The sequence below is a fragment of the Arachis ipaensis genome, chromosome B09 (assembly GCF_000816755.2).
Source record: "Arachis ipaensis cultivar K30076 chromosome B09, Araip1.1, whole genome shotgun sequence".
Taxonomy (NCBI): Eukaryota; Viridiplantae; Streptophyta; class Magnoliopsida; order Fabales; family Fabaceae; genus Arachis; species Arachis ipaensis.
Window position 1 is genome coordinate 48,097,833 of NC_029793.2, and position 23,359 is coordinate 48,121,191.

General features: G+C 31.8%; 2 protein-coding genes and 1 long non-coding RNA gene across 4 annotated transcripts; all 3 read right to left on the bottom strand.

Annotated features, from left to right (window-relative positions):
- LOC107617097 lies at positions 6,226–8,639 on the bottom strand. The gene is made up of 3 exons (XM_021112123.1): positions 8,095–8,639; positions 7,824–7,979; positions 6,226–6,278 (listed from the first exon to the last, which is right to left on the bottom strand). Exons 1-2 carry the CDS (start codon positions 8,458–8,460, stop codon positions 7,947–7,949), a joined length of 399 nt encoding a protein of 132 aa, XP_020967782.1. The 5' UTR covers positions 8,461–8,639; the 3' UTR covers positions 6,226–6,278; positions 7,824–7,946.
- Positions 12,626–14,535, bottom strand: LOC107617048. 2 transcript variants are annotated; one of them, XR_002354286.1, is made up of 3 exons: positions 14,486–14,535; positions 14,215–14,370; positions 12,626–12,669 (listed from the first exon to the last, which is right to left on the bottom strand). It is a non-coding gene; the product is annotated as an uncharacterized LOC107617048 (long non-coding RNA). The 2 variants fall into 2 exon arrangements; XR_001614772.2 differs by having other exon boundaries at positions 12,631–12,683.
- Positions 20,981–23,042, bottom strand: LOC110267050. The gene is made up of 2 exons (XM_021112172.1): positions 22,449–23,042; positions 20,981–21,763 (listed from the first exon to the last, which is right to left on the bottom strand). The coding sequence occupies exons 1-2, from the start codon at positions 23,001–23,003 to the stop codon at positions 21,185–21,187; spliced, it is 1,134 nt and encodes a 377-aa protein (XP_020967831.1). The 5' UTR covers positions 23,004–23,042; the 3' UTR covers positions 20,981–21,184.

The window sequence follows — 23,359 nt, forward strand, 5'->3', positions numbered from 1 at the left end:
TTATGGCTTATGGCATATACACTTTTAATTGATGAAGAAAATTGATAACTAATTTCATATATTATAATCAAAGAGAGCTTTCTCTTATATAATTCAAAAAGATTAAAGTATTAAATTGGTCTTTTACATTTGGATGTAATCCTATTTTGGTCTTTAAGGTTTAAAGTATCTTATTTGAATTCAAAAAAGTTTCATTTAGTTCCAATATAGTCCTACCGTGAGGTCAAAGTTAAATAATTAACGGAATGTCCTACATATAACAGCAGTACAAGAACAAGCAAGCTCCAAAGCCACAAAATCAACTGTGAACGCATCAATACATTTATTTATCATTCTTCTTATAATTTAAATGAAATATTTTCTATAGAAATAAAGAGAATGATAAATAAATATATTGATATATCTATGGTTGATTTTGTGCCTCTAGAGCTTGTACTTGTTCTCTAGATTATTGATGTTGTTCTTATACTGCTATTATGTAGGGCATTCCATTAATTATTTAACTTTGACCTCACGGTAGGACTACATTGAAGCTAAATGATTTTTTTTGGATTTAAATAGGACACTTTAAACCTTAAGAAACAAAATAGGATTACACCCAAATGCAAGGACCAATTTAGTATTTTATCCATTAAAAAATGAAAGAGTTTTGTGATTTTTTTAATTTATTTATAAATTAATATTCTAATTTAACTTATCATTTCTTTATTTATGATTTTGTGGATAAAGAAATAGAGAAAAATTCATGTATAGGACCAGGAATATATAATTGTGATAGCTGTGTAAAATCTTTAAATATAATTAAGAGAATTTAAAGGTCAATCAATACCTTAACTAGAGAACAAAAAAATACTTTAATTTCTATAATAGATAAATTAGGAGATTCTTTCTTAAAAGATGAATTCTTATTTCAATTAAATGATCTGATTAAAAAAGAAGAAAAATCTAAAGAAGAAATAAGGCCGGTAGAAATTAAGAAAATATATAATAGGTTTAGAACACTTAAAGAAAAAACTTCTTTAAAATATTTACATGAAGAGATAAAAATGTTAAAATCTGAAATTTCTGAATTGAAACAACAAAATATATCTCTTGATTATAGAATACTAAAATTAGAAGGCAAAAATATAGTAAGATTACAAAAAGAAAAAGAAAAATTAGAATCAATATAAGAAGAAGAAGAAATTATAAATCCAATTAATTATATTAATGAATTATCATTATTAATTAACCAAAAATGGTATACCCCTACAGTCATAATAATCGGAACAGAGAAATTTGAGTTTATGGCTATGATAAACTCAGGGGCAGATGTAAATTGTATCCAAGAAGAATTAATACCTACCAAGTACTATAAAAAAATAACTGAAACTATTGTCAAAGTAGAAAATGACAAAATGACTATAAACTATAAGACTTCTAAAGCAAAAATTTGTAAGAAAAATGTATGCTTTTTAACTACCTTTTTTTTCTAACAAAAGGAATATCTCAACAAGTTATATTAAGAAACTCCTTCACTCTATTATTATATCCTTTTACGGTAGATGTAAATGGTGTAACCACCTATTGTATACCAAACCAACCTATTCTATTCGAATTTATACAAAAATCCAAAAGGAAGGAATTAAATTTACTACAACAAATGGCTACTTCACAAATCAATATAATAGAAAGAAAAAAGAAACACGATAGTTTCCTGAACCAAGAAATTGTATATAAGAAAATAGAACAACAATTAGAAAGTCAAAAAATTTAGACTCTAATAAAAGGGATAGAAGATAGGATAAAAAAGGACTTGTGCAGCCTAAACCCAAAAGTTTTTCATTATAGAAAATTACATGAAATATCTCTACTCTATGAAGATGACTTTAATGAAAAAAAATATCCCCACTAAAGCCAAAATGATACAAATGAACAAAGAATTATTAACATATTGTAAAAAAAAATTCCAGGAATACTTAGATAAAGGACTAATCAGGCCATCAAAATCTCCTTAGAGTTGCACAAGATTCTATGTAATGAAAGCTTCAAAAATCGAAAGAGGAGCTCCAAGGTTAGTAATTAATTATAAGTCTTTAAATAAAGCCTTAAAATGGATAAGATATCCCTTACCAAATAAAAATGACTTAATTAAAAGACTAAGTAAGGCTACTATATTCTTTAAATTTGATTTAAAATACAGATACTATCAAATATCAGTAAAAGAAGAAGACCGATATAAAACAGCTTTTATATCACCCTTTGGACATTGTGAATGGAATGTAATGCCCTAATGGTTAAAAAATGCACCAAGTAAATTTCAAGAAATTATGAATAATATTTTTTATTCATATGTAGATTTTACCATAGTCTACTTAGACGATGTTCTTGTATACTCTAAAGGAATAAACCAGCATATTCAGCACCTAGAAAATTTATTAATATTATAAAAGAAAATGGTCTTGTCCTATCTAAAAAGAAAATAGACATATTTATAACAAAAGTAAGGTTTCTAGGATATAAAATTTTTCAAGGAACAATTACTCCGATTAAGAGATCTGTTAAATTTGTAAAAAAATTTCTAAATGAAATTATCGACAAAAAATAATTACAAAGATTTTTAGGATGTCTTAATTATGTAGCCGAATTTCTACCAGGAATAAGAACTTTATGTGAACCTTTGTATAAAAGGCTAAGAAAACAGCCTCCTCTTTAGACAAAAGACATGTCTAAAATAGTTCAAAAAATTAAATATTTAATAAAAAAAATTCCTTGTTTGAGTATACCAGACCCTAAGACAAGTCTAATTGTAGAAACAGATGCTTCAGAATTAGGGTATGGAGGAATACTTAAACAAGTCCTTCCAAACTCCTCAAAAGAACAATAGTTAAATATCATTCGAGAGTATGAAATTCAGCCCAGAAAAATTATGCTACCATTAAAAAAAAATATTAGCCATTGTCCTATGTGTTTCACGTTTTCAGGAAGACTTATTCAATAAAACCTTCTTAATCATAATTGATTGCAAAGCAGCTCCTAGTGTATTAAAGAATGATGTTAAAAAATCTAGTTTCTAAACAAATATTTGCTAGATAGCAAGCTATATTATTGTGCTTTGATTTTTCTATTGAGCATATTAAAGGAGAATAAAATGCATTACCTGATTTTCTAACAAGAGAAGTTTTGCAAGGTAAAAATGAGCAAAAAAAGCAAGCACTGAAGATTATGGTCAACCTCTTGACCAACCAGCAACTCCAATACAAGCTAAATAATTATCTATTAAACCCTTGACAATGTCACAGGTTGTTAAAATGAAAAATCATCAGCATCAACTAAAAGCTAATATGAGGTCCCTACAGTAAACAGATATACATTATTGCAGCTATCAGATTTGTTTAAAACTAAACCATTATCTGAAGAACATCCTTACCATAAAAAACCAATACCTCTAAAAATAATGGCTTTAGAGAAAAATTAGTTTAAGATGGATAGAAGAACCCTTTATAAAACAGTTTTTCCAAATACTTTTCATTACCCTCCAACAAACATCCAAAAATTTCAAATCTTTTATGAATTTATCTTAGTAGACACAGGATCAATTGAATTAACTCATAATAAAGACCCGACCACAAAAGATACAATATTCTCAAAAATTAAGATTATGAAAGTAATAACATTATCAGAATGAAAAAAACCTCCCTTTCATTGTAAAAGTTTTACTAGAAAATTCGAACCACAACACTACTCCTATTATGATTATATAGATACTTGGTGGAACATCCTGTATCTCTCTCCAAATTTCCACTCTTGGTTCATATGGTTCTGAAAAGGAATTTTTCTACAGTTTTTCAAATAGTTCCAGATATGGTTTCAAGAGTTTGGACCACTAGAAGCAATTTTTTCAAAAGAAGACAGCATGACTTATGAATATTTCAAAAACAAAACATCATTTTTGGATGGATATAAGCTTATCTATGGGAATATGCTGGATAATGACCTGAGAATATGATTCTGTAGGATATGAAGACACTCTAAGTATATAATATTTAATTAGAATCATAAAAGTGAAATGGTGGAATAAATTTAACCTGAACTTAATTAGTAAAAGAGCAATTGATAATTGGATTACTATATCCCAAAAAAGAGTAGAACCCCCAAGCCACAGTTCAGGGTTCGAAAAAATATCATTCAAAAAAGAAACTCACTTTTTAGCCCATAAAAAACAAATGATGGCGGCCCTTGCAGCGGCCACCTCAGAAGAAGAGATCCATAATTCTATAAAAGCAATAAAAGCAGAACTAACAGACGAAGATGAAGAAGTCCAATCCAACCCAGGACTGTACATACTAGATACCCAAGATCCATTTAAAGAGTAAAAAAAAAAAGAGTCTCGATATCAAAAAACAGACACTTGTACAAAGTTGACAGAGAAGGTGTCAAGACAATCTCAGAAAACAACAAAAACATCGCATGTAGAAAGGAATAAAAGTCATCATCAGGATTACAACAAAATCACAGCAGAAAAAATAAAACCAACTACTAGTTTTCAAAAAACTAAAACAGAAGACATTAACTCAGAGACAGAGCCTCTGAATCAGCCCACAGAAAGAGCAAACGGATTAGCAAACCCAATGATTAAAATGTAAAAGAATAAAGGGCATAGCCCACTATAAAAGAAGAAGGGGGAACATACTTATTTAACTATTTTTTATATTAATATTTTAAATACTTCTAAATTCTAATAGTATTTAGTTTATATACTAGTACATGTATTAAAATGGCTAAAAAATACAAAGAGAAATTTTATAAGAGTTTAATTATTCTAACATAGTTTTTTTTTTTTGTATAAAAAATAAAATGTTATTATGAAGGTTAAGCAGTCATAGAGTATAATTATAGTAGAATGTTAGAATTTGATTTTAGAAGCATGACTAAGAAGTTGATATATGAAATTCATGTAAAAGAAAAGGAGTGTGTGTATGGCGTAACTTCACCAAGAAGAAAAAAGAACAAAGTACTGGCTAGGATTGAGGGTTAAAAATTACTAACATTATCAATAATCATAACATGATAATTATAAAAAATAAATATAATTTGTCAACTTTTACAAATTGAAAATAGTCCGTTAAACTTAATTAATCCTAATTCAAATGTCGTGACCTACTTACTAATTGAATTTCAATTCAGTAAAAAGTTATTAGTGTCACAAGAAAGAAAATTAATTAATATCTCTTGATTATCAATGAACATACACATTAATGATTGAAGATTATTCATGTTTCTAACCCAAGCTAATAATAAAAATCTAACCGATAATAATTAAGTCAAATATTTTATCAAATAGCAAGAGTCCATAAATATAAAACTTTATAAGGGACAAGAAATAATAAAAACTATGAGATCAAATTCAAGATGAATGATGTATTTATATATATTTTCAATTAGTCAAAATTTATTTATCTTTGAATTAAAAATTTAGAAATTTATTTATCTTTCCTATTTAAATAACCCAAAAAACTATAAGATTATTCATGGTATTTATGTAGTTTACAAAAGAAAAAATTTACAATAAAGGATGATTTAATTTTATGTTATTAGGATAATTTGGCTTTATTTTAGAATTTGTAATTTGGATTTTATTTTTAAATAATGGAATCAACACTTTAAAATTAATCATTATTGAAGGTGATAAATATTTTATGGTTGAAAATTATAGTTAATATAGTGGATTATGAACGATATTTTTTATAATTGGTAAAAATGCCAAACTAATGAAGAAAAGGTTAAATAAAATTGGATAGTTAATCTTTTTATTTAAAATCTTTTATTAATTATATATATTAGGTATAAAAATGAAAAAAAATGTTTGAAATAAATCCAATTAAAATATATTACTGAATAAGTACAAAATACCTAAAGGGAGGTGTAACACCCTCACTATCAGAAGTCACGCATCCGGCTGCGCTACTCTAATAACAAGAAGTATTACGACTACTTTAAATACTAAATATTAAAATAGGAGCCTGTGACTCGACACTGTATCGCTGATTTCTTTGAAAAAAACAGAAATAAATACTTTCTCTTAAGAAAAATACAAGCAGGCATAGATTCATATACAAGACTCCTTACGTAATAACTCAATATATTATACATATAAAACATACAATTCCTATCCCTCTTACAAACTTGTAATAACAAAGACGAGGGATGAAAATAATCTAATTAATACAACAGAATATAAACCAAACGCAGTATAACTCTTCTTAATGCTTCTTCATCCAGTTCCTGAAAAGGTAAAGCTGTAGGGGGTGAGAACCTAACCACACGGTCTCACCACAGAGTTTCAAAGTTGTCATAAGAAGATATTTAATAAGAAAACTGTTTTCAAGCTCAGTGATTATCATTGTCTTATGAACCTTTTAAAAAAACCAATAGGTAATCGTTCAAAACCTTTTCAAAGAAACAATGTTTAATCTTTCAGAAATCCGAAACCTTTCCTTTCTTATAAGAAAATCTCAAGCAGAAACCAACCATGCAATCAAACAACACAATCATTAATTCAGCACCAAAGTTCAATCTCAAATGTAGCACGCCAGGACAAACACAGGCAAGGCAGACAAGGAAAGCACAAGTAGGCAGCACTTACAGCAAATAGTTCAAGTAGTAGTTACGAACAGTTTGGCAATTAGGCAAACCAAAACAAGTTCAAACTCAAGCAAAGCATACAAATGCATATGATGCATGCCTGTCCTATGGCTGATGAGGCTCATCTGTCGGTTATCCAGCCAACTCGACAAGTCTGAATTGTACTTAGACTGTCCCCCGACGTGCATCCCCAAGAGTCTATGCATAGCTTTTTCTCAAATAATCAATAATATTACTCAATGGGGGTAACATTCCCGGGAATTTCTATAGTGCCCGGTCACACACTTACGTCGTAGGGTCAATAGAGTATCGAGTTTTCAACCTGGTACACGTGGTGGCAAGCCACGGCACTTAATCCAGGGAACCTTGTATCTCAGATATTTCAAATTCATAAGCCATGTGAATAATTCAAAGTTCACATCTCAACATTCTCAACATCATAATCATTCATCAATCCAAATCTCATTTCCAAGTTCATTTCAAAGCCATATTTCAAATAAAATCCCCATCATCCTCTTTTTCATTCTGTTCGTTAACAATCTCAATTCCAAAACAAAAATCTTTCTTTGATAGACAAATCAATCTTAAAACTTATAATGCTTAAAAACAAATCTTTTTAATTAAAAACAAATCTTTTTAAAAACAAATCTTTTTAATCTTTATAAAATTTCGGCAGCATCTCCTCTAAAACTCGGACACTGCCATCCTTTAGGGGTCCCATCCAACCATTTCTCAAACCTTTTCTCAACCATTTCCAAATCTCAAACATTTTTCAAAATTGAACCAGTTCCAATGTCAAATTATTTTCAAATTAACCAATTCTAACAGTAAAACTCTTTTTAAAATCGAATCAGCTCAAATATTAAATTATTCATAAAATCAAACCAACTCACAATCAAACCGCTCCCAGAATCAATTTATTTTCATATCTCAAATTATTTCCAAAATCGTTTCATTTATATTACTAAGTAAACTCTACAACCAAGAAAATTCACCTTTCTTAATAATCAAGTAAATGACATTCCAAACCGATTTTTATCCACAACCACACACCACTCACGCAATCAAGTACCCAATAATTCAATCCAACAAACCATCACATCCATAAGACAAATATAATCACAGAAGTAAATCTCTTTGCATCGATATCTATTTATCACAACTCTGTAATATAAAATAGATTTTAAGAAAACCCCAACCTCAAAGAATCAAACCCGCAGCGATTTTAATGCAATAAACCCTCTTTTCACCTTATTCTGCAGCGGCTACGACTCTCACGCAACTAGAACGGCAGTGGCCATGGTTGCAACAAAATGGAAGATTCAAATTGGATAGGAATTAAAAGCAATTACAACCTGGGGAGTCAAGACCAAGTAAGGACTAGAATTAAAATCAGAACATGGAAACCATGGCAGTGATAAAACAGGACATACAAATCGACTAAACCTAAGAGAAAGATCAGACCAGTACCATTTGTACCAAGATAACAAAATCAGAACTAGCAGTAGCTTCAGCAGCAATGGCATTAGAACCAGCAGTAGTACCAACAGCAACATCAACACCGAACAGTAATAGTTTATTCTGACAAATTAAAATTAACATGAAATGGATATTAGGTGAAACTAAAACCAACTGACATGGTGAAGGAGGCAAAACAAGTTCAGTCTCACCATGAAAAGCAGCAAAGCCTAATGAAACAGGGGCGGGGCTGAAGGAGTAGTGGTGGTTTTCCGGCGACCAGAGGCACTGCCACCACCACGGCAACAGGAACGGAGATGGATCTGACGGCGATGGGGCTCCACGGCGGTTCAGTAGCAACGGCAACTCCTCCCTCATCCCTCCATCGCGTCTCTCACTCTCTCTACTCAGATTCCGTTTGCTCTCTTTCTGCTCTGACTCACCCTCACTCCAGCATCCTCCACGGCTACGGCGAACCCACGACGGCAGAGAAGGCAGCAACGCTTCCTTCCACTGTGCGACCTCTTCTCCCTCGACGACTCCTTTCTCTCGCGCGCGGTTCCTTGCATCGTGGCGGCTCGTCAATAATTATAAAATTAAATAAAATTTCTAATTTAATTGTCAAAACTTGATTTAATTACTTTTAATAAAATAATTTCTAAAAATAAAGTCTTTAATGAATAAATAAATTGAAATTAACTCATAATAATATTTTTTGAAAACTATGGGTCTTACATCCTACCGACCTTATAAAAATTTTCGTCCTCGAAAATTGATACAAAATAAAAGAGATTTTTATATTACTTCACTCTTGAACTTATTTAAAGAAATGGCAAAAAGTCCTATATATATATACACATAGTTTTAAATACCAGAATTTTCATATGGCATAAAGGTATAAAGGATATAAATGTAATGCGAAACAGAAGTTACAAGATAGGCTTGATATACAAGGTGATATGTTTCAAACATGTGATGGTAAAGCAAGGCGGCAAAAGGCTATAAAACAAACTGGGGTTAAAATGATGTGCTTAACGTCCGCATACTGATCTTATATCAACTTCAGAGATTCAACTATTTAAACTTTAACATAACTTATTTCCACCATTCTCAATCGTACTTCATCAATCAATTCATCCGAGGGTTCTCAACCTCATCAAATACTTTGCGAATCTTAGTAGTTACAAACTTAACATCAATAAAACTCTTTCACATGAAACAAGATTCCACAACACTTTGCTACGTCGTATGTTTACAAATTTCACCTTTTGTGTTCATCAAACGTGTTCTAAAGGACTACTGTGTCGTTTACTAAGCGTACAGTCGCACAAAACATCAAAACTAATCTCGAATATATTCAAAGGATAATAGACCATAGAAAAGAAGGAATAGTAACAAGGACCATGTTCGCGAGAATTTGAAAGAATTGTGGAAATCACAAGTAAACAAGGATGAACAAGCAATAAAGAGTACTGGAAAGAGAATCAACTGATAACTTTAAGGGTAACTCTTGAATCGAAGGAATTTAATAAGACCAATAAGATGAAAAACAATGCAGTATTTTGAAACGAATTCAAGCTGAGTTAAGCAAATATGAGATTTACAAAAGAAGAGTATCCAAAACTAAAAACAAAGCTCTCAGAACTCGAGTTTGATTTAAGAATATTTTCAAACATTGTTCTTGAAGAATGGAAATCTTAAGGGAAGATCATTTTATGTTTTACAAAAAAAAGATAAGTAACAAACATCTTTCAACAGAATAATAAAAGCATAAATGTAACATTATTTCAATATAAATTCAAGTCGAAACAGACTACATAAAATTCGAGAAAGGAAAGACTAATTTGGCTAAGAGAAAAATTCTATTATTATGTTTTTTTTTTTTCGTTTTTATGTTAAGTATGCATGAAAATTACGATTTTGTTGGAAGAAAACTTGAAATAAAGTTTTGCTTATAAAAGAAAAAGAAGATGCATCACAATGAAACGAATTTAAATCGCATACAAAAATTTTCAAAATAAGGGAGTGTAAGTTAAGTTAAAAGTGATTTTATTAAAACTTCAAGGGATGGTTGTATCGCTCCAAAACAAATTCAACTTACAGCAAAAGAGGCACAGCCCAAATAAAAGAACGCAGAGTCAAAAACAATCTTACATAAAAATAAATCAAACCTTATTTAAAAAGGCTTAAAACAATCCAAGAATATACTAAAAATCACACCTTATAAGGATATTCAATAATATTAAAGTTCATTAAGTACGTTTAAAGAGATACAAATCGCAGAAAGAAAAGAGTAAGTGATAAGAATAAGATTCACATGAATTCGGAAGGAGGCATAGAATTACAACTAAGCAACAATGTATGGACATGAGAAAACATTTCGGAAAGAGTCATTTCGCATCTTAACAGGAAATATTGAATCTAAAAACTCCAAAGAAAACAAGAGAAGGGTAGTGGTAAATTGGATCAAAACAAACTGAAACCAAATTAGAGAAGCGCAAGGTTTACAAAAATATGAAGGAATGGTTCTAGTCACCAACAAACTAGGATGGTTAAGAGTCGTGAAGTATGTCAGAAGAAAGAATTGAAATACAAATAGGAAAGAATTTTGACTTCAAAGAACTTCAATAGAAATACTAAAAGAGAACAGGGCAATTATTAAGAAAATTCAAGAGAATTGATAAAAACATAAATATTGCGTCATATTAAAACAATTTCAAGTCGAACTAGATTATGTGAGATTTGTGAAATGAAAATTAGTTAAGCTAAGGATAAAATATTTTCTCGAAAACCTTGAAAGACATTTTACATAATAAAATAAGAATTTGCATAAAAATAAATATGAGATTGGTAAGAATTCAAGTTGTAATCCTAGGAAGGAATTTGAATCTAAGAATTTCGAAAGGAACAATTAAAAGGAAGAACGGTGCACTCTTTTGAACCGAATCTAAGTTGGGTTAAAAAGAATACTAAAAATCAATGGTAGCGTCCACAAGGAATGGATAAACTCAAAAAAGAATGAATTCACTTTTTCAAAAGAAATATAAAAGGTATTGCATCAAAACAACTCAGATTAAAATTAGATAAGCAAAATTTATAAAATAAAACTTAATCAAGCTATGAGCAGAAATATTTTCTTAAGAGTCTTGGAAAATACTCAGGTGCAAAATCACAAAAGTATACGTATAAAAATGGTGATAAAATTGGAAGTAAATCAAGTTATAGTCAAAGAAGAAAATCCAAAATAAAAATTGTTTTCACATATCTATAAAAGAATAGGTGAAGTAATGCAGATAAGTAGATTTAAATCATATAAAGAAATTTTTGAATCCATGTAGGAAAATATATACTAAATTAAAAGTGGTCACATAAAAAAAATTCAAAAGATGATTGCGTAACAGAATTAAGTAGAAAAATAGTCAATTCTAAATTTTTTTTTTAAATCCAAAATAAGCTCAGATCACGTCAAGGAGATACACAGATTACGTAGAGAAATTCAAGGTCAAGAATTATGATGCCGAGAATTTAGAAGATAATCAAGAATATGGTAAGTACAAGATATATATTAGTCATGAAGTAAAAGAATCAATTTACAAAATTAGTTTAGTTCGAATCTTAATTCTCAAGGTTCAAATTTCTCAAGATTTAAGGATCATGCATCATGCCAAAACAAGTTCAAGATCGGATCAATGAGCACAGGATTCCTAAAGAAGAGTATAATCAATGATAAAGACAGATATCTTTAAAAGACTCAGGCAAATTCTTAAAAATACAATCAAACAAGGTTATAGACGAATAATGAAATACGGTCGAAGAATGATCAATCATGGTTCAAGAAAGGAATCCGAGTCAAGGAACTTCAATGAGGATAGTAAAAAGAAACGATATCCCAACCTAAGCGACGTAAACAAGAATCACAAATCAAAACCAAGCATGAAAAGCGAACAATAGCATCCGCGAACCACGTGACACGCATTATCTATGACTCGCATATCGTCTATGATAACCCATTGGTGTTTCCATATAAAAAATTCACTAGTGTTAAGCCGGCCAAACTTAATACCAGGAATTATGCAATGCAAGACTAATGGCACCGTCATGTGCATAACGCTCTAATTCTCGTTATTCAAACAAGACCTACTACATGACAGACTCTCAGAGTATGCAATTGAAGCATAACCGGTCCATTCCTCAGGCTCTACAGGAAAGAACGCTCTGATACCATAATGTAACACCCTCACTATCAGAAGTTACACTTCCGGCTGCGCTACTCTGATAGCAAGAAGTATTACGACTACTTTAAATACTAAATATTAAAATAGGAGCCTGTGACTCGACACTGTATCGCTGATTTCTTTGAAAAAAACAGAAATAAATACTTTCTCTTAAGAAAAATACAAGCAGGCATAGATTCATATACAAGACTCCTTACGTAATAACTCAATATATTATACATATAAAACATACAATTCCTATCCCTCTTACAAACTTGTAATAACAAAGACGATGGATGAAATAATCTAATTAATACAACAGAATATAAACCAAACGCAGTATAACTCTTCTTAATGCTTCTTCATACAGTTCCTGAAAAGGTAAAGCTGTAGGGGGTGAGAACCTAACCACACGGTCTCACCACGGAGTTTCAAAATTGTGATAAGAAAATATTTAATAAGAAAACTGTTTTCAAGCTCAGTGATTATCATTGTCTTATGAACCTTTTAAAAAAACCAATAGGTAATCGTTCAAAACCTTTTTCAAAGAAACAATGTTTCATCTTTCAGAAATCCGAAACCTTTCCTTTCTTATAAGAAAATCTCAATCAGAAACCAACCACGCAATCAAACAACACAATCATTAATTCAGCACCAAAGTTCAATCCCAAATGTAGCACGCCAGGACAAACACAGGCAAGGCAGACAAGGAAAGCACAAGTAGGCAGCACTTACAGCAAATAGTTCAAGTAGCAGTTACGAACAGTTTAGCAATTAGGCAAACCAAAACAAGTTCAAACTCAAGCAAAGCATACAAATGCATATGATGCATGCCTGTCCTATGGCTGATGAGGCTCATCTGTCGGTTATCCAGCCAACTCAACAAGTCTGAATTGTACTTAGACTGTCCCCCGACGTGCATCCCCAAGAGTCTATGCATAGCTTTTTCTCAAATAATCAATATTACTCAATGGGGGTAACATTCCCAGGAATTTCTATAGTGCCCGGTCACACACTTACGTCGTAGGGTCAACAGAGTATCGAGTTTTCAACCTGGTACACGTGGCGGCAAGCCACGGCACTTAATCCAGGGAACCTCGTATCTCAGATATTTCAAATTCATAAGCCATGTGAATAATTCAAAGTTTACATCTCAACATTCTCAACATCATAATCATTCATCAATCTAAATCTCATTTCCAAGTTCATTTCAAAGCCATATTTCAAATAAAATCCCCATCATCCTCTTTTTCATTCTGTTCATTAACAATCTCAATTCCAAAACAAAATTCTTTCTTTGATAGACAAATCAATCTTAAAACTTATAATGCTTAAAAACAAATCTTTTTAATTAATTACTTTAAATAAAACTTTCAATTTTATAAAATTTCGGCAGCATCTCCTCTAAAACTCGGACACTGCCATCCTTTAGGGGTCCCATCCAACCATTTCTCAAACCTTTTCTCAACCATTTCTAAATCTCAAACATTTTCCAAAATTGAACCAGTTCCAATGTCAAATTATTTTCAAATAACCAATTCTAACAGTAAAACTTTTTTTAAAATCGAATCAGCTCAAATATTAAATCATTCATAAAATTAAACCAACTCACAATCAAACCGCTCCCAGAATCAATTTATTTTCATATCTCAAATTATTTCCAAAATCGTTTCATTTATATTACTAAGTAAACTCTACAACCAAGAAAATTCACCTTTCTTAATAATCAAGTAAATGACATTCCAAACCGATTTTTATCCACAACCACACACCACTCACGCAATCAAGTACCCAATAATTCAATCCAACAAACCATCACATCCATAAGACAAATATAATCACAGAAGTAAATCTCTTTGCATCGATATCTATTTATCACAACTCTGTAATATAAAATAGATTTTAAGAAAACCCCAACCTCAAAGAATCAAACCCGCAGCGATTTTAATGCGATAAACCCTCTTTTCACCTTATTCTGCAGCGGCTACGACTCTCACGCAACTAGAACGGCAGTGGCCATGGTTGCAACAAAATGGAAGATTCAAATTGGATAGGAATTAAAAGCAATTACAACCTGGGGAGTCAAGACCAAGTAAGGACTAGAATTAAAATCAGAACATGGAAACCATGGAAGTGATAAAACAGGACATACAAATCGACTAAACCTAAGAGAAAGATCAGACCAGTACCATTTGTACCAAGATAACAAAATCAGAACTAGCAGCAGCTTCAGCAGCAATGGCATTAGAACCAGCAGTAGTACCAACAGTGTAACACCCTAGTATTCAAATCCTTATGCTCGAGTCATAAGTCAATGATATTACGGTGGTACGACTCTCAGGTGGATTTTTAATATATAAATATAGGTAATTTCGAAAAGAGTATTAATCGAGAAGCCTGAAAAGAGTAGAAATAAAATCGCAAAGACGTATCACTCACGTTTCGACAACAAAAGATAAACCGTGAAGCCGAAAACGATATACGGACAAGGCGTAGAGGAGATTAAGAGATAGATAACAGATAGATATATATAACATAAGTAAATAGCCACTAGTCGCGACCCGCGAAGTTTAGGCCGGCTAGGGTACAGTATGAAAGTAGATGACAATAGTATATCCTAATCTCTCCCAAAGGAAACATAAGAGCCTCTATAGGCAAGTTCTAAAAGAGTTCAATACATAATATAATCTTTTCAAAACATAGGTGGAGAGATTCTAATCAAACACAAAGTAGAGGAAATAAAGATCTTCGCCGTCTCTCAGACGACCCACAACTCACTTCTGAGCACTTGGACCTGTATCTGAAAAACAAGAGATATATACGGAATGAGAACCCCGGGCCCATGGGTTCCCAGTACGGTAAAAGTGCCAAATAAATACAATGCACTGCAATAAAAACTCACCAAGCATCCTAAACTCCTTTTCACCAAGTATCCAGCCTAGATTCTCACTAATCTATAAATAGGCATCTGTCGTAAGGGAATACTAAATCTAGATAACATCTCATATGACTCCAAACTCGCTGACTCTCCCACGAATCAGATCAGAATCATAAACAAAGCCATCATCAGTCGTGCTGTCTCAACAATTCTATATCAATATATCATGCCCTCCCTGGAACTAGTGAAACCACATCACTGCGTCTACCCAGGGAGCTCAAATCATCTCAACTAATGATCACCATCATCATGCAATCGCATCATCAATTCATCTCATCAAGAACAGCCCTCAACCTCCACCGACACCAACATGAGGGGCTTCTCAGTTGTACAAACACAAGCAATACAGGCAAGTAATACACAATTAGGGTACAAGTAGAACAACTAGCACATAATCAGGTAACTTAGCATATATAACGTAGAAATCCAAAACAAATAGGCAAACCCAAACAATTCAAACATATGCAAATGATGAATGCCTGCCCTATGGCTGATGATATCATCTGTCGGTTATCAAGCCAACCCGACATGTCCGGTAGCTAACCCGGGCACAGTCTCTCTGTTGCGTATTAATATCATTAGAGGGAATATGTGCCCTGTCACCATTAGAGGGTATCTGCGCCCTGTCGCCATTAGAGGGTATCTGCGCCCTGTCCCCATTAGAGGGTATCTGCGCCCTGTCGCCATTAGAGGGTATCGGTGCCCTGTCACCCTTACAACCAGAGAGAAAACACAAGCATGCTTACATTCAACATTTTTCATCATTATTCATTTATCATATTCGTTAATTTATCATATATGCCTTTATACTCAGCCATAATCCATAATGGCTTTGTCGTAACTCAGCAATAACTCAGGAGGCTTAGAAGTATGAGATTTGGCTTTAAAAACTCAAAAATCAACTTTGGCATGAAAACAGGGCCACGCGTACGCGCACTCCACGCGCACGCGTGGATGGCCAAAAACTCATCGACGCGCAAGCGTCATACGCGCGAACGCGCGGGTTGAAAAATATCCAAACGGCGCGCAAGCGTCAGCCATGCGTACGCGTGGGTGCTCTTGCGCCCAGGCACAAAACTGGCACGACCCTGGCACAACTCTCTGGAAAATAGCTGGGCATTTGGTACAGCGCATCGACGCGCCCGCGCACACCACGCGCATGCGTGGATGGTGCTTTCTGGAAGAACGGCGCGCACGCGCCAGGTGCGCCTACGCGCGTAGGGTCGTTCTGCTAAAAATTTTCGAAGTTAAAAGCTGCAGAATTTACAGATTCAACCCCCAATCTTCCGACGGACATAACTCTCTCATTTTAAATCGTTTTTCACCCGTCCTTCGAATGGCATGGACATCCCGGATCCAATTTTATTTCTAAACAGATTTGGCAGAAAACAGAGATCCGTAGTCCAGGTTATGTCCCGTCAAAGTATGCCCCAAAACCATGTTTCCATACAAAACTACAAAGTGCCATTTTCAAAACAAGCCATTTTCAACTCTTTTCAAAATTAATCAAAACATGCCAATTTCAGTCTTTTCTTTGAAATCAATCAAAATATACCAAAATCAACATCAAGCCTCCTCAACTCGCATGTTGACACTTTCTCAAACTCAAACACAAAATGACAAGTCACAAGGGTTTGAGCACTTCTTACCTCAGCCCATATGAAGTAGGGATAGAACCCACTTAGAATCCATGTTGCAGTATCCCTAAACATCTAAAATCACAAGATTTCAACACTAATTACCCAAAAACGTGTAACAGTGAGGTTAGGTTTTCTCTCTTCTCTTCTCTCTTCCCAATTTCAGCGCCCAACACCCCTTCTTTAGGGCAAAATGAGCTGAAATGCTCATAACTAATGTTTATATATGTTGGGTCTTGAGCCCACTTAGGCCCGGTTCACTTATTTTTGCCCATTGGCCCAATTTTGGGCCAAAACCTTTAAGATTAGCGCTCTAAATTGCACTTTAAATATTTCTACCTTCCCTAATTATAGTTCCTCATTTATTAATATTATTTACCCATAATCAATTTCCTCAGCTGTAGTACCAGACAGATCTCAGCCGGTACTGCCGGTCAAAATTCCACTGCGCGCTTTTACGCAGAAAACTATGTTTTCCGACTCGGAAAAATTCACTGAATCCAAATATCATATTTGAATTATCAAATTCCAATTGCCAAATCTTCCAACCATATTCGCTCTTATTTAACTTATTATTTAATTAATTTCGGTTAGACCGGGTATTACAAACAGCAACATCAACACCGAACAGTAATAGTTTATTCTGACAAATTAAAATTAACATGAAATGGATATTAGGTGAAACTAAAACCAACTGACATGGTGAAGGAGGCAAAACAAGTTCAGTCTCACCATGAAAAGCAGCAAAGCCTAACGAAACAGGGGCGGGGCTGAAGGAGTAGTGGTGGTTTTCCGGCGACCAGAGGCACTGCCACCACCACGGCAGCAGGAACGGAGATGGATCTGATGGCGATGGGGCTCCACGGCGGTTCAGTAGCAACGGCAACTCCTCCCTCATCCCTCCATCGCGTCTCTCACTCTCTCTACTCAGATTCCGTTTGCTCTCTTTCTGCTCTGACTCACCCTCACTCCAGCGTCCTCCACGGCTACGGCGAACCCACGGCGGCAGAGCAGGCAGCAACGCTTCCTTCCACTGTGCGACCTCTTCTCCCTCGACGACTCCTCTCTCTCGCGCGCGGTTCCTTGCATCGATGGCGGCTCAGCAAAGACGGCTTCAAGACAGATCGGTGGTTAAATAAAATTTCTAATTTAATTGTCAAAACTTGATTTAATTACTTTTAATAAAATAATTTCTAAAAATAAAGTCTTTAATAAATAAATAAATTAAAATTAACTCATAATAATATTTTTTGAAAATTATGGGTCTTACAGGAGGTGAATTGATAATTAAAGATGAATAATATTAACTAGTTTTTGCAATATTAAAGCAAGAAAAATAAAATAAATTAAATATGACATAATTAAATAGGAAAGAAAATTAAAGGAGTTGAAATAAACCAAATATGACACAAGTTTTTATTTCTCTCATATGACTAAAACATATTATAAGGGAGTTGAATTGTACTTTTTGGTCTAATTAAGAATCAAAGACAATGTACATTTTAAATACATAATTCTCTAATTTTTTTATTTTAAATTTGTTCACTCTTAATTACGAATTAAGAAAAAATTTCAAGTCAATTTCACCACAATAAAACCCAAGGTCCATTTACATATAAACATTATATAATTAGACTTTTAAATATTTTGAATCTGTCACTGTTATCAATGATAAAAGGGTTCAACATGAATGACTTTCCCTTCCTTGGACCTAACTACCCGGCCAATTTTATAGATTACAACTACTTCTTCAATATAAAGACAAAATTGTACACGTATTACGAAAAAAAGATATATTATGAGAATATCTATAAACTTAAATCTATACCGTATAACTCCCTTTAATAGCTAAAAACTAACTTTTTATATTTATTCTAAAATCTTATCATGTTTATTCTATACAGAGGATATCGGTAAAGAAAGAATTGTCTATCTAAATTAGTAGTTCTTAAAAAACTAGAACAGTATATTCTAAATTAGTTGTCCTCATTGGTGCCGTACCAAAAGATCTAAATTTGCAAAATTTAGCCTTAAAATTATGGTAATTACAAAAGGGCCTGTTGAATTAAGTAAAAGACTAATAATTCAGGTAATGNNNNATCTTTATAGAAATAATTAATATTCTTTGATTTATTAAAAATTATGAATTTTATTTTAATATTAAAAAAAATGCTAAAGCACCCTATAGTAAATTTATAAAATACCAAAACAACCTTTTTAGCATTATATTCTTAAAAAGACTAAAATATATTTTTAGAATAAATGTTAGTTAATTGTATTAGAAAATACAATTCAAACTTTTGAAACAATTAAAATATCCTTAACATGAACGTCATTTTATTTTGAAAATATTTTGTTAACTTTAATTTTTTGCTACAACAAAGATTTAATTACAAAATTTAAAATAATATAAAGATTTCATTAAAAATATATAATTTAATTAATATTTAATTTACAGAATTAATTAAGATTGTTTGATTATATTAGAAATTAGAAATTTTATATATTAAAAAGATAAAAATATCCTTATGCTTAATTTTTAAAAGACTAAAATCATTTTTTAAGATGAACCTTAAACGATTAAATAGCCTTTTAATAAAACTTGTTTAATTGTATTAGAGATTGTAAATCTCAACTTTTAAACAGACTAAAATATTCTTATGATTAGTGTTCATCAAGAATACATAATAGCCTTTGAAAGTTAATTCCAAAAAAAAAAAAAATCGTCGTAGGACTAATTCATATTTTTTTATGTATTAGAAATTGAAAAATTGAATATGATTTTAAAAAGACAAAAATACTCTTAAAATTCATATTTAATTAGAGTACTAAAATATATACCCTTTAATCATTATTTAATTATATTAGAAATCGTAAATTTTAAATTTTAAAAAGACTAAAATATCTCGATAATTAAATTGTAGACTCATATTTCTTTATTGAATTATATAAAAAATTAGATCACAGTCATTTTTTTTTTTGAAAAAATTAAATATTACTACTGGAACTCAATGATCCATACAAGTAAAAATTATGAATGTGCTAAGCATACAAAATTCTGGGTGTAAAACTGAAACATATTGTCTCTGTCACTAAATTTTGGGTTGTTAACTTGTTATAGTAAATGTTGGGTTCATATAATAAAAAAAGTTTAAAAATCTATATTTATAAGAGCTCTGATATTATCCCAATTCCATTACTTATCTGGATCCTTTAAGTATCCAAAAATATTTTTATCATGGTAGAAAACTTCAATAAAGAAATTAATAATTTGTAGTGCATAAAAAAAAGTATAACTGTGATAAAAAACATCTTTCAGTCAAGACGTAGCAATGTCCAAGCATTTCAAAATTCAAAAAGTCAAAATTCACAAGTATTCTCAATTTCTCAAGATCAAAAGCATCAAAAGTAGTCAACATTAATTAATATTAGCCGATATAAGTACCAAAACCACCACAATATTAATTAAGAAATACAAATATTAGAGGCTTGTATATGAAGTAATGATGTTGTTTTAGAGGAACATTTTATTTTTTCTGTTGTTAGTGTTTTGTGCAGTTCTATTTTATTTTAGACTAAAATAATAGTTTAATTACTTTGCCAGTTCTTATTATTTTATTGACTTTTCAATAAGTTTTTATACTTTTTCTTTTCAATTGGTTCCTATATTATATCAAATTTTGTAATTAAATTTCTATTGTAAAAGAAAGGTTGAAATTAACGCAATATCTCATTAAATAAAACGAATATACACTTAATACTTGATTAAAATATAATAAGAAGACCTAGTTAAAAAAGTATAAGAACTTAATTAAAAATTCAGTAAAATTATAGAAACCAATAAAATAATTAAACCTAAAATGACAAATAAGTCTCTTAAAATTTACACTTCAAATAGAGTAATTACTAAAAAAAATAAATATTAGCAAAATTCTTCGTAATATCATATATAGACATATTACCTCCAAATTAATTTCTACAATAATAATAAATGTCTTAATTTAAATGTAACTTATCTACAATATTTTAAATAAAGATAATATTTTTATAATATATCAAAATTAAAACCTACAATTCATCATCTAATAATAAAAAAAAATATCTTCACATGAAATCAATTAAAAAATCTTTAGGATAGCATCCACCTAACAAAAAAGTAGTTCAAGTTTTTGAAACTTAACAAAGAACGAAACTTTGGTTGAAAGCTGGCTTATTGATGCCTAGTATTGTGCTGCAGAAACATATTCATATGTGGCAGCAGTTCTACATCACCAGCATTAGTGAAGATAGAAGATTGCCCATGAAGATGGTGGTTAATAACTATGAGCTTGCATGTTTATTGCATCATTCTGCCGCTGATGTTGTGCATTCATCAGTAATGATGGATGTTGGCGATGATTCATTCCCCCTGATGATGATGCTTCTTGTTGAAAAAGATCACCATAACTCTTACTCTGAGGTTTATACCGCTGACTACTACTCTGAATTATTGGCTCCGTCGTCGAGAAATTATGAACTGATGAGGGCTCATCAACAATATTATTATCATAAAAGCTGAAAGGTGATGGTCCCTGCAAATCAGGATCATCAAGCAACATGCATATGTCAGTATTCTGTTCCTCAGTAGTGTTGTTTTCGACCCGAAAAATCTGTTCTGGGGTTAGAGTTTGATGATAATTATGTGCAGCAACGTTGTCTTGTATTATGTTTCCATAAACATTATAATTATAATAAGAAGCAGCAGCAGGAACATGGTTAACTTGATTTGATGCCGTATCCATATTATCGTTGTAGATTCCATTCTCGCCGTCGCCGGCCAGTAACATTTGCTGTCTATAACACTCTGCCTCGTCTTCCTCATTAATAACCATATCCGCATCTAGTTCAGAAAGCTGCATTATGTATATATATTTTTATTCCAAGGACAAGGTAAGTCATAAATTTGATCGTAAAACAATTTAATTAGTTATAGGAAATGAATGTTAATATAAAAATAAGGACATACTAGATACTACTACTACTACTTCTAGTTTTAGGGAAAAAGTCAGATTCTTATACATTAACAGCAATATATAGTAATATAACAACTACATGTAAGGTAAGAATCTTAAAATCTGATTTCATCTAAAAAATTAACTAATAGTATTAATTAATTAAGAGTTAATCATGTGAGAATCAACAGTAGACAGATCAGAGAAGTAGTCAAGGTAGAAAAGAGGAATAAGGAGTTAGAAGAGTAGGAGTTAGTTACGGCAGTTATAACAGTTTCCTGTTATACTGGTTCTTGTAACAGTGTACATATGCAAAGGGTAACTAGCTATTACATTATGTATGACTGAATTGTTCATCATTTTCTTTAATACTACTCAGATTTCACATTCATACTTCTCTCTCTTCTATGATTCTTTCCCTGCTACTTATTGATACTCATTGTTCTTTACTTCATCAAGAACAGTTCTTTGTTTCATCAAGAATAATTCACTTTCAATTCTCACTAACAAAGTGATCTTGAACTCTAAAGAACTATTAATTTTTTCATCAGATACAAAAATATCTAAGTAGTAAGAGAAATTAAACCTGATCAAAAAAATCATTGTCGGCAACTGGATGATGAGATTGAGAAGATGGTGATTCATTATCCACCGTTACGTCATTGCCGCCATTATTATTATTAGTCAAAACACATTGTTCTTGTTCATCTTTGATGATTCCATTTCCATACTTATTCATGCAACCCTCACATCGACATCGACTAGAACAACCAACTTCAGCACGGAAGCAAGCGCAATAGTTGCTCTTGCACTTTGACTTTCTGCAGTTGCAACCTTTTCTGTGCCATGCTGCTGTTTCGTTCTCACCAAAAATAATTTTGGGTTGAAATGCGTGTGGATCACGCAATTCGATTTCCTTTTTCTTCTCGTCCACAAAATCCTTATTCTCCCAAATATTCAAGCACCAATTGCAAGAACAAGAATCGTTGCAAAAGTCTCCGGCACGAAGGCATACACAGAAGAGGTTCATGCATTGAATCCTTCGGCAGTTACAGCAGCTGCCATTATTGTCACCATTGTTGGATGATGATCGCTTCCTTTTCTTGTTGCCACCACCTGGACTACTTCCAAGAGAGGCCATGAGCGGAGTGAGTGAGAGCTTGTAATAATACAAAATAGATTCTAGATATGGTTGGGTTTTTTTAATTAATTAACCCCCTTCCCAAGTTTGTCATCGTAATATTTCTTTAACCTTGTTTTTATTCCAGTAAATTACTATTACTACCTTCAGAAATTTTAAATGGTGATAAATTTACTTGAAAGGTGATCGATGAATTTTATTAAAAAAAAATTGGTAAAGTATATTTTTTGTCACTGATAAAATAAAAGTTTTAAATTATAACTCTAAGTTTTATTTTATTTTAATTTTATTCCAAAAATTTTTATTTTTATCAAATATATTTCTAACGGCTAATTTTTCAACCAATTCAACAACAA

Excerpts from the sequence above, each read along its gene's own strand:
- LOC107617097 (XM_021112123.1), bottom strand. The coding sequence starts at position 8,460 with ATGAGGGAGGAGTTGCCGTTGCTACTGAACCGCCGTGGAGCCCCATCG. Across the intron at positions 7,980-8,094 it reads TTGTTATCTTGGTACAAATG|GTTGTAATTGCTTTTAATTC; the intron begins GTACTGGTCTGA and ends TTGACTCCCCAG.
- LOC110267050 (XM_021112172.1), bottom strand. The coding sequence starts at position 23,003 with ATGGCCTCTCTTGGAAGTAGTCCAGGTGGTGGCAACAAGAAAAGGAAG. Across the intron at positions 21,764-22,448 it reads ACAATGATTTTTTTGATCAG|CTTTCTGAACTAGATGCGGA; the intron begins GTTTAATTTCTC and ends TACATAATGCAG.